This window comes from Chinchilla lanigera, unplaced genomic scaffold (assembly GCF_000276665.1).
Source record: "Chinchilla lanigera isolate Chin_1 unplaced genomic scaffold, ChiLan1.0 scaffold00004, whole genome shotgun sequence".
Classification (NCBI taxonomy): Eukaryota; Metazoa; Chordata; class Mammalia; order Rodentia; family Chinchillidae; genus Chinchilla; species Chinchilla lanigera.
Genome location: NW_004955405.1, coordinates 11874248 through 11890256, shown reverse-complemented (window position 1 = coordinate 11890256; position 16009 = coordinate 11874248). Strand labels below are relative to the sequence as shown.

General features: G+C 38.1%; 2 protein-coding genes across 7 annotated transcripts in view; both read right to left on the bottom strand.

Moving 5' to 3' along the window:
• Tph2 (tryptophan hydroxylase 2) overlaps positions 1–12783 on the bottom strand; it is a 103562-nt gene extending 90779 nt beyond the window's left edge. The window contains exons 1-2 of one of the 4 annotated variants that reach the window (XM_005374324.2): positions 12075–12783; positions 1883–2783 (exon numbers count right to left, since the gene is read on the bottom strand). In XM_005374324.2, coding sequence (XP_005374381.1) covers positions 1883–1987 — 105 coding nt within the window. In that variant the 5' untranslated portion in view covers positions 1988–2783; positions 12075–12783. Of the gene's footprint in view, positions 1–1882; positions 4052–9618; positions 9704–12074 lie in introns of those variants that run through there. The other 3 variants (XM_013517642.1, XM_013517643.1, XM_013517645.1) reach the window with 3 other exon arrangements.
• A 1340-nt stretch (positions 12784–14123) lies between these two features.
• Positions 14124–16009, bottom strand: part of Tbc1d15 (TBC1 domain family, member 15) — a 54533-nt gene continuing 52647 nt past the window's right edge. For all 3 annotated transcript variants that reach the window (XM_005374322.2, XM_005374323.2, XM_013517636.1), the window contains one exon: positions 14124–15444. In XM_005374322.2, coding sequence (XP_005374379.1) covers positions 15223–15444 — 222 coding nt within the window. In that variant the 3' untranslated portion in view covers positions 14124–15222. The remainder of the gene's footprint in view (positions 15445–16009) is intronic.

Here is a 16009-nt window from a genome sequence, read left to right as displayed (position 1 = left end):
AACAGTAAATTTAGACTTAGTTAAATCTTAAATAGAAAACATCTATTTCACTTTGAATATGTAAAGACATGAGCTGAAATGGATAACCTTGCTTTCTGCAATTAGCTCCATATTGTCAATACGAATGTCAGTGTGAATCTACCTGCACAGAGAAGATGTCTGGTGCAGAGGCAACTGTGTCAGGAGTGAGTATAAGAAAATGATGGTTAAACTCAGCCACATATACAAGAGGCGGAAGAAAGGAAGAAAACTGGCTAGCTCATCATTAGCAGTAAACAAAAGAATCAGAGTAATAACTATTAGCCCTCCCAGCTAAAGATAAAAATGACAGATTCTAGCAACTCAGATCACATTGTCAGAAATGCAAAATTAAAAGATGAGAAAATTTTCATTGTCACACAATGCAAAACTATGTTGTTTTATTTTATATTATCCATATGCAAATACAGAGTTGAGCAAACAGAACTATCGTTCTGGAAAATCATACAATACAATCACATCAATCTACTACATCCTCGTGGAAGAGAGAAATGTACTTTTGATGTGGGATCCAGTGAATAGTGATTTGCCATTGTCTTCCTCTGGTTTCTTTACTGGCTTTACCTTTACATATTAGTATTGCCTTGCTCACTAGATTTATATATAATACAACTGGGTATTTTATTATTTATGACTTGAGGGAGAGAAGCAGACATTGACATTTGACAGTACATTTAGTCATTAAAAGCTCAAATGTCTTAGTACTCCAACATCTGCCTGCTCTTCCCCACATCACACACAAATCTCATATATTTCAGTTCCATTTGTTATACAAAAGGGGCTTAGATTAACCATAACTCTGAGTTTTCTTTGTTTTCCTTCTAGCAGTTCGTTATGACTTCCAAAGTCCTCAATATAATATCTTATCCAAAGAGTCATATTTAAGTATTAGTAAATCTACTTACATTTTTGGCCTGATTTTGCACAGTAATTTAAACAGTTCTACACAAGTGGCCATGATTACTTTCCAACATTTTTAGCAATAATAATATGTCAGCACAGTGCAACCTTCTGGCACATATTTGCAGCCATAATATTAAGACAGACTTTTTTATGACAAACTCAGTTGGAATTGGTTGATGAGCTCTGATAGTTCAGCAGTGAAATACCATTTAATATTTTTAATGAGTAGGAACTTGAATACATTTCTATTTCATTGCCATGAAATAAAAGTATTGTTTTTTTATTAAATCTTATGACTATTACTTCAAATCAGGACCTAAAATTCTGCAAACTATACCTTTCCCTCTTATTAACATTTTAAATACAAAAACTTCCTTACACAAAAAAACAAGTAAAATATTGTTTTCATTACTCCATCAGTTAAACTTTTTAAATGGAGTAACAAAGTGTGCAGAAAAACTTTGAAAGGAGCTTGATCCTTCTTATTCCAAAATCTGTAGTCAAGAATACAACATATTAGTTCTGTGTTTAAAGACCGGTCGCTGTAGACCTGAACAGGGTGTGGAAGACATTATGATTTTATAGAAACCACAGGAATTGGTTTAATTCCTTCTTCGTATACCTCCTCATAATAAATGGCCTTTCAAAGTTCAACGCACTTTGGATTTACGACATTGATTCATACAAACGTTCATTCCTAATGTTCAGAAACTTCACTTTCTATTTTGTGGACAGAACGTTTAGGACACAACTGTCAGTACGCCTGCTTTACTGTGTGGGAAAAGAAGGCGGGCAGAAATGAAGTAAGGAGAAAAGAGGGTAGGTAAAGGAGGGTGCTGAGGTGCGTGTGCTCGCTCCACACCAGGTGTGCATATGCTGTAGAGCAGACGATCGCTACCCTAGGAAACACTCTGGAGACTCCCAGGTACTCAGTACTCACTGTTAAGCTGCCAAGTAGCTGATGCTCTTCAGGCACCGCTGAATCCAGGGAAAGTCCTCTCCTTGCCCAGTATTTACTGGAAAACATCATCATTGCCGGTTGCATGGATCCGGATGTAATTTTCTTTCTCGGCAGCAGGGGGTACTAGAGCGGCAGTAGCAGCGCCGGCAGAGGAGAGAGGACCGGGTGCTCTTCCGCAGTGCTCGGGGTGCTGTCCAGAACTCTGGTGCTCAAGAGCAATGCAAATCTTCCCCTCCCCAGACTCCTTTATATGAGTGACTAGGGGCTGATGAAAAGCTGATTAGAAAGAAATTCATTTCTGGTTGCTGATGGCCACAGTCAGATTACAGATCTGAAGCCTGGGGTTATCTGTGCTCAAGACACGATTTGTTTTTTTCACAGGGCGAGTAGCCATTTGGACGGAGGTGGTAGAGGAAAATGCACAGAGGGATGTTATTTATACAGGAAAACAACTGTCCTCTGATGTTAGCCCTCGTCTCTCAAGCCTGCTATTATAAGCAAGTTAGCCTTAGTTGTTAAGTACCTATGAATTCAAACGTTCTGTGCCTTTTTCTAAAAGTAGGAAAATGTAAAAGATAGGCACTGCGGAATCCTTAAGCTATTTCATGGTAATAAGCTCTTTCCCGACCTGGTGTGTTACAGCTGTGTGTGAACATATTGTGTATGTGGCTTTCACAAAACGCACTTTCTAATCATACAATGTCTGTATGCACAGTGATGTGCAGGCAACTGTGTTGCAAAGGAAACGGGAAGCTTTGATTCAGCCACACATAGAGCTCAGACACTAACCCTGCACTCCTCCTGAGAATAAAAGGAAACTAAACGGCCAGGTCTTAGCCACTGCTTTGGTGCTCTTGATGGCCACTCGATTGTTCTCCACCTGTAACGAGATCAAACCCAGCAATTGCCTTGCATAGATCAACTGATAGTCTTTCTACTTAAACTTTACAAAGTCATAGAATTTACTATCCCACAGGAAAATACTACGAATTTGCTGAAGAATGGAAAATGCTTAACCAACCGTGCTTGACTAAAAAACTAAAAGTCTGGAACTGGCACAGTTTGCCTCTCTAGAAAACAAGATTTTAAAAAATGAAACATTTTAAACAGGAGTGGGTGCACTGATATTGACTGACTGGATTTAAACTGTTTCTGGACTTGGGGTACTTAATTACATTTGATCTATTTCTGAAAATAATCATTTTGCTTGTATTTTCCTTACAGATCAGTGCTGATCATCTTATAGGAAAGTTTACATAAATTCGTAGAAATTATAATAGCTAGTATTACCAAATGCTTAGTATTTGCTAATATCAATTCTAAGCACTTTCTGTAGACTTATGTGGGTCAAAATATGATTAATCATCACATCACTTGCAAGGTAGTCACTGTTACTCCTGCTTTACATATGAATAAACTGGGGCATTGAGAGTTTAGGTCACTTACCAAAGCTTCACACAATTAAAGAATGGCCTAGGCATAATTTAAATTCAGAATATCTGTTTCCAAAACCCATGTTCTTCTACACTGTATCCCCTCTTAAGTGTTTCAGATAAGGAATAGCATGTAAACAATGCAAACGTGAATGAACATAGTGCCCACCCCTAAGGAAATAACGTTCTAAGCTGAAAAAAACACACAAATAAGTAAGTGAAACAAAATTGACTTCTCTATAGAAGGTATGAAAAACAAGGAATGGAGTGTTCAATACCACTTTAGGGGAATCAGGAGAGGTTTCTGGAAGAGTTGTTGGGCTGAATCTTCCAAGGCAAACTTGTACTTGTTAGCCATAAGGAAACGGAAATAGTAAAGAGCTGGTTCCAGGCAGAGGGAACATTAAGGAAATATATAGAGAACTGTGTTGCTCAACAGCGATGGAGTATAGGTATGGGGCGAGGCTGCTGGTGAGATAAGGCTCAAGGGAAAGCAGGGCCCAGACTGTGATAAACCTTCAGTGACATGGTGAGGGCTCTGCACTTTCCATCTCTTCCTGTGAGTAAATGTCAACAATAAGAAGAGCTTTACCCAAGGCAATTACATACACATATTGATATTTCAGAGAGCAGCGCCTGGGAAGAAGATTCAGGACTGAAGGCAGAAACAACTTCAGATCTGAAATAGTCTTGCTGGGAGATGACAGCATATTAAGGTACGAGCACAAAGGGTGCAATGAGAAGAACGGGGGGGTGGGAGGGGCAGGTAAAAACCCATAGAACGATGTCCTTGCTTGAATGTGGAAGCAGAAAAAAATATATTAAAAGTCATTTATTGAAGCTATTAAGGTTTATCTACTTTTGCTCCCTCTGAAATCCTATTAAAAGCAACATAAAAGATTTCCTTTTCTTTTCAAAGAACACAATAGCGTAAATTGGATAACAACCAGCAATGAAAAATTAGAAGCCTAAAAGGAGATGAAAGAGTCATCAAGAAGACTGAGAAGCAACTCAATTTACATTACAGAATCCCCTGAATGCTCTAATTGTTCTGGAATTGGGATAAATAGAGTAGATGGAACAAGAGTCTTCAAAGTCTGTGACACAGTTAGGCAATTTCAAAACTTACAACAAAGTTCTACTAATCAACACAGAGTGGTGATGTGTAAGGATAGACATTTAGATAAATGGATAGAATTGATGGTCCAGAAATAAACTCTATGATCAGTAAATGTCCAGTGGAGGTACCAAGAAAATTCAAGGAGTAAAGAACAATCTTTTTAACAAATTATTCTGGGGCATCTTTGGATATACATATGCACAACAATGAAGCTGGACTTCTACCATATGTCACACACAAAACCTAATTCAAAATGGATTAGACACAACTGTAAGACCTAAAACAGTACAACACTCAGAAGAAAACAAGTCTTTGTGACACTGGATTAGGCACTTATTTGTCAGATATAATACTAAGAGTACAAGCACTGGAAGAAAAAATAGACATATAGAATTTCATTTAAATTAAAAACTTCTATGTTTCAGAAGACACCATCAAAAAGTGAAAGATAATCCACCTTGTGAGAGAAAATATTTGTGAATCATATATCTCACAGAAGACATTATCTAGAATAAGGAATTCTTATAACTCAAGACCCAAAAAAAGAGACCAATTTTTACATGGGCAAAGATTTAAATACACATTTCCCCAAAGATATAGCTCCCTCTGACCCAGGACCACAGCCCTTTCTTTGAGCTTCATTCCAACCCCCCGCCCTTTTTTATTTTCTGACAGACTCTTGCTAAATCATTTAGCTGCCAGGGAGGGCTCCGACTCGACAGCCTGCCTCAGCCTCTCAGAGCGCTGGGATTTTAGTCCTACACCACCACAGCTGGTCCGCCCCCCCCCCCCAGGAGATAAAGTTTCATCTTTTCCTCCCGAGAAAGCCAGGCCACCGCCCGTTTTGTTCCCTAGGTAGATAAATGGAGGTTACTCGGAGAGGGTAAAGGAAAAGGCTTCTGCATGTAAAAGCACCAGGTAAGTTGAGAACATGGGTACCATCCTGAAAAGAGATTGATTAAATAAATGCACACCCTGCATGCTGAGATTCCCAAACCTCAGCTGGCTGACAGGCAGGCATTTACCCTCAAGCCAGATTAAGGGATAAATCTTCCTTGGAGAATCTGTCCGTGCCAAGAAGAAAGATCTAGAAACACACTGAGAGCTAAAGAGAACACTGAGAATTCTAAACAAAACACTGTAATCAGATTACCCCATAGTGAAGAGCACAGTTGATAAACTTCCACTCAAATATTTAGTACAGTATAAGGTTGGATTAATGACAATTATACAGAAAAGCAGCAAAAGAAAAATTCTGATAGAAACTCCTGTAGGAAAATGTAAAATTAGGGTCAATTGACCTAATTAAATTATGTCAATTATATGGTAAAAGATAAAGTGCACATATGAATAGGGGGGCGCTGAAGGGAAGAGGTAAAGAGCAAATCCCCATCTTCGACTGTGGAAAGTGAATAGTTAATACTTAAAAGTGAAAATCCGAAGCAGACACAACACACACCTGCTAAAGCTCTGAGAAGCAGCAAATACCAAGATATCAGCTGAAAGATGCAAGCCCTGTACTGCAGGGAGGAGCTAGGGGACGGGCAGAAGGGGCAGTTTCTCATAACAATAAATGCTGAGGAAACCATGTGTGTGTGACATTTACTTTAAAAGTGCTGCATAAATAGGCACTGGTTTTTAGTAAAGCGAACCTTAAATTTTAGCTCTCCTACTTGCTTCTGTGCTTGAGTAGAACACATTACTTCACATTTCTCAAGTTCCACTTCTGTTCTATAAGGAAGAAAATACTTATACCTTATGATTGTTATGTGATTAAATTCATGTTCAAAGTCCTTAACGCAGTTGTTGGCAGATTTTGGATGCTGAAAATGTTAAAGCCCCATGCCTTGTTGAATGTGAAACCAGAGTGATACAAAATTAGGCACTGGTTTGCAATCCTCAGCAGAAATTGAAGAGATATGGATATATAGGTTTTAATGAAGTGATTATCCACATACTCCATGATAAACAGAAGTTATAAGGTCAGCCAACAATTAGTTTGGAGTAAGCAGTCAGAGGCCAGGAAGTGAGCAATGAAGGGAGAAAGCAGAAAGTGAGATACTGTCAGATAAGGAGAATCTCAGTGGAAGATTCTACAGGTGGGAAGAGGACGATATGATCAAGAATGGCCACGATGCTAAGATACGACAGGAGTGCACAAATTTAGGCCAGTTTTGTGTTAAACACAGATACTTGTTGCCATTGAGAATAGTAATGAAAAAAAGAGAAATAGTGTAAGCCAATCCTTAAGTCGCTCGGAAAACAGAAGTGAATCCTGAGAGGCACTCGACTGTATGTACAAAAAAATGGAAAATGTGTTGTAAACAGAAAATCAAGGAGATGGTAAAGCATCTGTGGTCTCCATGGAACAATCCAACATTTCCTCTCTGCCAATTTCCATTCTACAGGTGAAACGTGAGATTCTGAGGGCTTATCCCGCCCTTCCTCACTACAAACCCTCCTGAACTCAATTTGAAAACTCAAAGCCATCAAGAAAAACCTAAGCTTAAGAGGAGCAAAGAGACGTGTTGGGAGATAAAATTTAAACGGAAGTGCTTAAACGGAGAATTTGCCTGGCAACTCCCCAATATGAATTGAGAAAGCAGGTCTGAAATTATTAAAGGATAGACGTGGGAGATGAGAAATGGGGATATTTGAAAGCAAGGCATCAGTGACTAGCAGCTACATTTGAGATTGGTCTTCAATGAAAAGTCTAATTCCTTTTCCTTGAATAATTTACCCTTTTGGTGTTAAGTGACCGTGCCAGTCTACCATGTTTGATACAAGCAAATTTGCTACACTTGTCTTCCACGCTTAAACCCATGCTGAATAAGGAAAAAGACTGCACTTCACAACACACACAAATCTACTAAGTCTGGCTGGATGTTTTTTCAATTGATATCTGATTAAATTTATCAGTAAAAGGAAATAAGCCTGCAATAACCTACTTTTAGGAAACTCAAGCAGGCTTCTGTATATCATTTTTTCACAATACTCAACAAACCAACGTTCTCCACATAATTAAGTACTAATGTACGCTGGCACTTTAAATAATGCAGCAGTGTGGGAGGTCGTAAGTTCAACCAACCAAAGGGTCCCCAAGGCTATATGAGCAGGGCAGTATGTCCAGGAGGGAAAACCAACCACATAGCTTTAATGTAAAAAGCCTGGAGTAGTAGCTCCATCAGATTGCCATCAGATGATAATGAAAGGAGCATTTTTCATGCGAGGCACCACATTAAACATTTTGAATGTGCTCTACTTGCTCCTCCCAGTTGAGACGCAGCTATCCCCACCTAGAGATAAGAACATGAGGTCTGAGGGGTTATGGGTACAAAACTAGGACGTGATGGCACCACATCTCAACTCTAAAACGTGTGCTCTTGCCTGAAGAACTTAACCTTTCTTTCACATTCAAAAGTACTACGGACATTTTGAGCATGAACAAAAAGTCTGAGTGAATTTTTTATACATGTGTGACATTTGACTGCCAGGGTTAAGAGAAGTTTTGTCTTTTTCAAGAATATACACTAATTTTAAAAAACACAAAGCACCCTACAAGGTCATCAAAGAATCTACAATCTATAATAAAGCCACCTTGAACTCTTTGAGGTAACAAGTGCCAGAAGCAAATTGTAGTGTTTGTCCAGAAGTACCTTCTGTCAGCAGAAGGCATACTGCTTGTGACTTACACATTCTGAAACTATAAATTGTGACCAGAACTGAGTCAGTGATAGCAAATGAAGAAAACTAAAGCCTATAAAACTTAAAATTTTTTTTCAAGGACAATCTTAACAGGGCCTTTTACTTTTCATCTACAATTAAGTTTTCAGACAGTATCAGTCCTTAAGAAAAAATTAAGAGAGATTAAAATGAGGACCAGTGAACCAAGACCAAACCTCTCAGGGACTCATATGTTGATGTTATGAAATACTTGTTTCAAGCTTCCTCACTGTCTTGGTTACTTTTCTCTCACTGAGACAAAACACCTGATGCCCAGAATTAAGGAAGGAAAGGTTTATTTAGCTCATAGTTTGTGCAGGTTTCAGTCCATACCCGGCTGGCTCCAAGGCAGAGTGGCACATGGCAGAGGACAACAGTTCATGGTAGCAGAAGACAGCAAAAGCAGCAAGAACAAAAAAGGGAGTAGCAGCCAGGAAGAGCAAGCCTCTTTCCCTCCCTTATACGGTATGCAAAGTACCCAGCCCAGGGCCAGTGTAGCACTCACACCCATAATCCCAACATTGGACCATGAATCCACCATAAACTCTAGAAGCCCACCCCATGACTGCATGAGGCTTGTAGGGAAATCCAGACACAAACCATCACACTCACAAAAATCACACTTCTAAACTTCCCTTGTCTTAATTCTGAGCTGAAGAGCATATGGAAAGCTCAGCAACCCAGACATGAAAAATGTCACAAAACCAAATTTAGAAGGTGACCAATGAAAGATTTCCTTTTTCTACAATTGTGATTTTATTTTGCTTTTCTGGGGAGAGTTGTTTTTGGTTGTTTTTTTGATGGCGGGTGCTTTCCTGTGTCTAGACTGATCCAATTGTTTCCCGTTAAGGATCAAAAGGAATGAATTAGGAAAAGGGTTTCTACCACGCCTGAGTGGTGGCTCCAGTATTTGGCCATCTGAACTACTGAGGTGCTGTCTTAGTTACTTTTCTCATTGCTCATATAAAATATTCAATACCCAAAGTTAAAGGGGGAAAGGTTTATTTAATTTGTGGTTTGTAGAAGTTCAAATTCATAATCACATAATGCCTGGCTCCAAGGCAGGGTGGCAAAGCAGACAGGCATTGTAGAGGAGAAACAGTTCATGACAAGCAGAAGGCAGCAAAGCAAGCAAGAGACAAGACAAGCTCTGTCTCTTACATTCTATCCAGGCTACCAGGATTAGGGTGGTGCTGAACTAATAGTGAACTGATTTAGTAATCACCCATTCTTAATCCTAGCACCCTGAATCTTAGCAATGCACTATGAATCAGTCATACACTCTAGATTCAGCTGCCTCAGAAAAAGCCACATTTATGACTGCATGTGGCTTTGGGGGGGACAGCTAGACACTAGGCATAACAGGTGCAATCTTTTACTCCTTTTTTTCTCTTAAAAAAAAAAAAAGATGTGCTGCTGCAAACAATCAACTCACCCACCTTCTCCACAAGTTATGATTTGTGAAGTTCTTCTCAGGTATGCAATGCCAGTGAAAAGATTATTTCCTTTTCTATCTTGCCAATGAAACTTCAGCACAGTTCACACTGAACAAAAAGTGTAAAGGAAGCTAGTGAGAACCACATGACTAGGTTTCTTCTCTCTTGGGAAGTCCATTAGCCTTTACATGGAATCCTTAAAAACCGTTGGCCAAAAGTTTTTGTTCCAAAACTATGCAGCTTAGTTAAAATTGAGCAGGTTAAGAAGGTTGTTTTTAGATTTCACTTCTTTTATAGCCTGACATCTGTGAATGTATCTTGGATTTTGTCCTTTTCTGGGAAAAGGGGGCATATGAGTATCTATGTGCAATAACATTCCTGGTACTATCTTCTCCCCGCCCACCCCCCAGTATCGGGAATCAAACTCACGACCTTGCACTTGTCAGGCAGTCCTGGTACTATCTTAAGAGTATAAAAAAGCTAGGTTTGGTGGTACACACCTGTGTACCTGACTCCAAATACTCAAGAGGATAAGGCAGGAATAGGAAGATCTTAAGTTTGATGTCAGCTTGGGCAACTCATCAAAACCTTGCCTTACAGATTAGGGATGTACCTCAGTTATAGAGTACTCCTGGGTTCAATCTCCAGTAACACACACACACACACGAAGTATGAGAAGTAAAAATACTTAAAATAATTCTATTCAGGGCTAGGGATATAGCACAATGGCACAGTGCCTACCTGGCAAGTGCAAGGTCCTGAGTTCAATTCCTCATACCAAAAAAAAAAAAAAAAAAAAAAAAAAAAATTCCATTCAGTAAATGTGAAATTTAATCTTTGTATCACCTATTTTGAGTAGATGGTAACTGCCAGTGACTTTCTGGTTAGCAAATACTGTTTGGTCATTTACTAATTTACAAAAAGTAGCCAGAAGTTTTTTTAGGCCTGCTCTTATGGCTGTGTCTAGGTGTTGTCCCCCGAAAAGCTGTATGCAGTCATAGGGGGGCTTTTCAGAGGTGGCTGGATCTAGAGTCTGTGACATTGGGACTGATTCATGGTGCAGGGCTAGGATTAAGGGCGTGAAGGGACATTAAAAGGCTTATCACTAGTCGCATGCTTGCTGCTTTGGCTGCCTTCTGTCTGCCATGAACTATTTCTCTCTGCGATGCCTTGGAGCCAAATGATTACCGACTGAAACCTCTACGAACTGTACGCCAAACAGATTTTTCCTAGTCTTACTTTGGGTGTTGGGTGTTTTCTCTCAGCAACGAGAAAACTAAGACACTCACGTGTGCCCCAGCAACGGCTGCAGCATGGACAATGAACACCCAGAAGTGCCTTGATGGTGCCACACAGAACACTTTGCACAGTGCACCGGCGACTCCTGTGGAAAAGACTGTAGTCCCCGTGTGTGTCATCAGGCTAGATGACACGCAAAGCAACCTAAAACCAGCCGCTGGTAAAGCAGCCTACAACCCACTGACTCTCATGCCTCCAGTCAGACTAGTCTGGTGTTGGAAACATCTATCATGGATTGTCACAGCAAAAGTCCATCTCTGAGTTAATAATCTCTTTAATTAAAAAAGCTGAACCAGACCACACTGCTCATTGATCACAGCTAAGCTTATTGAAATTTCTTCTCATTCTGCTTTTTGCACATAGATATGTGAGAAGAAATGTAGGTATTTAAGTGGAATATTTAGTAGCTCACCTCTTATTGGAACATTCCAATTTTATCTATAAGGATTGAACCCCATTAGAAAAATCTGATATTTTTTGATTCTTGACAGAATCAAAAACTTTTATTACAATCATTTTTCTTTACAGTGAATTCATAAACAGTGTAATTTCCCAAGGGCAGAGAGAGGTGCTTCAGTTATCAAAAAAGAATTGTATAACTGTCCACCTCGCACCACCCTTACATCTCATCTCAGGGTCATACATCAACTTTCCTGCCAAGGTAGATAACCTAATAAATAGTTTATAAGACAGGGAGGGAAACATTTGTAATTAGAACAATCTTCAAAAACTCACAAATTTAAATCCCCACAAGATCCCACAGGGAGAACAGCACAAGTGTGGCTGCATCCTTGAAATGGCAGTATATCAAAAGTACAGCTTAGCACTGATCTAGATGTCTAGTATCAGGTAATTATATTAGATACTGATGGAAGCCTTTCAAACTCACTTCAATTGCTTCATGTTCAGAAAACATACTGGTTTAAAATCTACTGAGGCAGAAATCTAAAATAGGATGGGTGTCAGCACTTTTTACTAAAAATGACAAGAACTAGAGCAAATTTACCTTGGAAAATCAAGAACTACTTACAAACTTAAGGATTTATCTACCTGGCCGTAATAGCACATGAAATACGTTTGTATTAATGTGTTATGTATTTATATGTGTATCTAATGCCTTTCCTATTCAGGGAGTAGGGCTCAGGAAATCACCTACATACCTGGTAAAAAGCAGAGTTCTTTATTTTACTTCCAAGACTCTGATTTGGTATGTCCAAAGTAGAACTTCAATGTATTTAGATAATACAGACCAAGGATCTAGAAATGAGCACCCTAAAGATATTTTAAGAGTGGTTAAGCACATAAAATCACTGGCATGAGTTATAAATTATGTCATTATTCTCATGTTAAATCATTTATAACAATGATTCTCAAATTTTGAAAAATATCATAAAATACTTTGAGAAGGCATGTCACTTCTCTTCAAAACTATGCACAAGTCAGGCACGGTGGCACAAGCTTATAATGCCAGCACTCTGGGAGGCTGAGACAGAAGAACTCAGAGTTCGAGTCCTACCTGGACAAATCAGGAAGACCTCGTCTCAAAATTAAAAATGGATGGGGATGTAGTTCAGTATGAACGCCCTGAGTTCAATCCCCACTACCAGAAAAACAAAACATGCACATGTGCACACAAGACTTTGCACACACTAAGAGATTTGTGCATCCTCTGACAACCCAAAGTAAAGATACCCAAGATGCCAGAATGGCATTTCCCTGGCACACAGTTGTACACAAGTCAAGTTCTAGATTCTTCAATTAAAATTTTGGTTTACTTTATCTAAACTATCTTTAGTGATAGATATTTAATGTTCTTTTTTTGTCTTTTTTTGAGACAGGGTCTCACTATGCAGTGAAGGCTGGCCTTGAGCTCACTTTGTAGCCCAGGCTGGTCTCGAACTCTCAATGATCCTCCTGCCTCAGCCTCCCAAGGGCCAGGATTGTAGACGTGCACCACCACACCTGGCAGTAATAGGTATAATATGTGAATTTTCTATACATTACTTCACATCCATAAAAACTCTGGGCAATGTCAGGCTCGAAAGGAATCATTCACTATCCCTAAAGGATGTTCCTTATTGTTCAAAGAAGACTTTCTAATTATCAGGACTAAATTTCTTAATATGTAAAGATAGAGTCTAGTTACATCAAATGATCAAAACACAAGGGTTCTTAAATGCAAAAAGCTTTCTGTAGACTCACACAAGAACAGAGCATACACCACCTTTAACTCTTAAAGGTGAAACCACCTGAATTTTAACAACTTCACGTATCACATATTGCAACATTTTAAAGGTACAGATAGAACATCTTAAAAAAACTGAAATAAACTTCTAAAAAGTTAGACTAAAGAAATGTACCTAAACTACATATTTGTATACTTGAGCAATCTCAACAGCTTGAGTTTACAGTGTTTACTAACTGGACTCTGTGGGCAGATGCTGTATTGTCATCAATTCCATGTAACAGTATGCCTGACAGAAATGCACAGTTTAATAAAAAGTATGTTTTGTGCTTGCTTTGGCAGCATATACACTAAAAAAAGTATATATTAACAAACAGTTGTGCAATAAAACTTGAAAAAGTACAGTGTACTAATGAAGTTTTTTTACAGAAATCTGAAGTAGATGTATTACGTAGGAGGAAAAAAACCAAAACGTCACTGTTCAGGAGGAACAAGGAGGACATCAAGATGTTCTAAGCAATTTCCTGAGTAGCAGGAAATGAAAGGCTGGAGATGCTGTTTGTGATCAGCTCACTTTTTTCTGAACAGGCTTCTTCATTATTAACTGATGAAAGATAACACACATGATATTAAAAACTAAAATCTAATGCTTCTACTGTCACGATTGCCAGTTAATATTCAAGTACAAAAAAGTTCACTTGGTCTCTAACTTTCTGGGAGGAAAAACTTATCCACTGTACCACATCAGAACTTCCCAAGAGTTGCTTTGCACTACTAGCACCAACCATAATAAGCAGCTTTTATTGAGTCAGATAATTATGTCCTCCAAGGCAACACCATGCCTGTTTTCATACTGATGAAAATGTTCTGTTATAAAAGGAGTTATGTTTATCTCTTCCAAAGCCAAAATGATTATTTCAGTAACATAAAAATATGAGATGTACTGAGATCTATCTTGAATTGCTCTGATTCTGATGAAGGACTAGCAGAATATTTCTCACTGTAATTTAACTGGAAACACTACTTCAACTTCAAATTTACTTTAATGATATGTACAGAGTTAACAAATTACAATTAAAATGGAATCAGTTATGTTAATTCCACATAACTTAAAACCATGCAATACTGCATGGTAAGAACACCAATTTCATTCCTATACAGAAAAGTATCAAGACTCACGATGATATCTTGAAATATTTGACATAAGCTTTTCGCAAAGCGAATTTTATAAAAATTTAAAGACCTGATTAATCAGTTAAAGCATTAGGAAAGATAATAAACATTATTAGTAAAGTTACAAGCAATTTTAAAATTATATCACCAAGTACAGGGTTGAATGCAGTCTCATGAAATAAGTATTAAGAAAATAGTTTTGAAAAAATCTCATATTGAAGCCATGTACTAATTTCACTGAATCAGGTTATATAAATCAATAGTCAAGTTTATTCAGTTAAAGAAAATATGCCTATCCTTTCTTATAGCCATAAATAGTACTTATAGTCTTTATATACAAGTGAAGACATTTCAATGTAAAAAAGATACTGCCAATCCACTTATGGTCAAAATAGTTCTTTATCTACACATTAAATTGCACTGATGAAAATGCCCAATTTAAATCACATTCACCCGGCATAAATACGTAAGCTGAGCACTTTGTTGTAAACAATAGAAAAAAGCAAACTCATTTTTAAAAATTTCATCACTGGGTAACAACCTACTTCTCAGCTTAGAATGCTATATGCAATATGCAAGTTCAACATTTAATTTAGTCAAATCCAAAACCACTAAATTGGAGAGTAAATGAAGTGAATGTTTTTCAAAGTGCATAATTTCCAACTCATCCACTTGTAGTATTTACCCAATTCCAGTTCACCAGCAAGAAAATAAAATGCACTTGGCTATAAAAATACTAAGGAATGTTATTTAAAAGGAAAGGCTATTTGGTAGAAGTAACTACAAAAATAATTAGTTTAAAACTTTGTAAAGCTTTAATGCAAGAACATCAGTACACTTTCCAACAACCTTAAAGCATGATCAATACCAAGATTTTAAATGTCCACCTTTCAAGTACTTGAAAAAGTGTTTCAATAAACTGTCTTTTCAAAAAAATGCAAGACAAATGATCATGCAGGCATTAATCTGCTAACATTTGGGGACACTGCGATCTCTGTTGGGCTGTCATCTCTGGCTCCACTGGCAGCAGCAAAGGCAGACAAGGTGTTACTTTGAAATGCAGAAGCAGGACAAGGCATGCCAACACTTTCATCTTCACCAGTGTCTGAATCTGGGGTTGTAACTTCACTCTCTTGAAGCCCCAGGATCTCACAAACAGCTTGTGGCAATTCCTTGACATGAAAAATCAAACGCAACACCATCATTCACTTATTAAGAAAAAGTCATCACAAAGTAACACTCCTGCTTAAGACTACTTTGATTCCAGCATCTGACTTTACAGTATAAATATCATGCATGTATCCTTCTCAGGCCTTCCTTCTCTATTCCAAATGAAATTCTAACCATCTGGGTTTTTTTTTATTAACACACGTTTGCAGTACATAATGATTACAATTACTGTGAGGACCTGGTACATGGACTTAATATAATGGAATTCTTTTTCTCCTTTTTTTTTTCTCCCCTCTCTCTCCCTTCCTCCTCTGCTACTTCCATCTGTTCTGTCTTTTATAATTCTTGGCTCTCTTCCAAATTGGTCACTCTCCATCCTAGCACAACCACAAACATAATCGTTTTCTAATACTTGGTATTTCTCTCTCTCCTTTTTATAGCTATACCCACGTCTCCTAAGTAAAGAGAAGTTTCTTAAAGGTAGCCAGTGCATCACTGACACATTTTAGAATGGAGTATCTATCAAATAAATGTAAAACTGAAATAAGTAAATGGATCCATGAACAA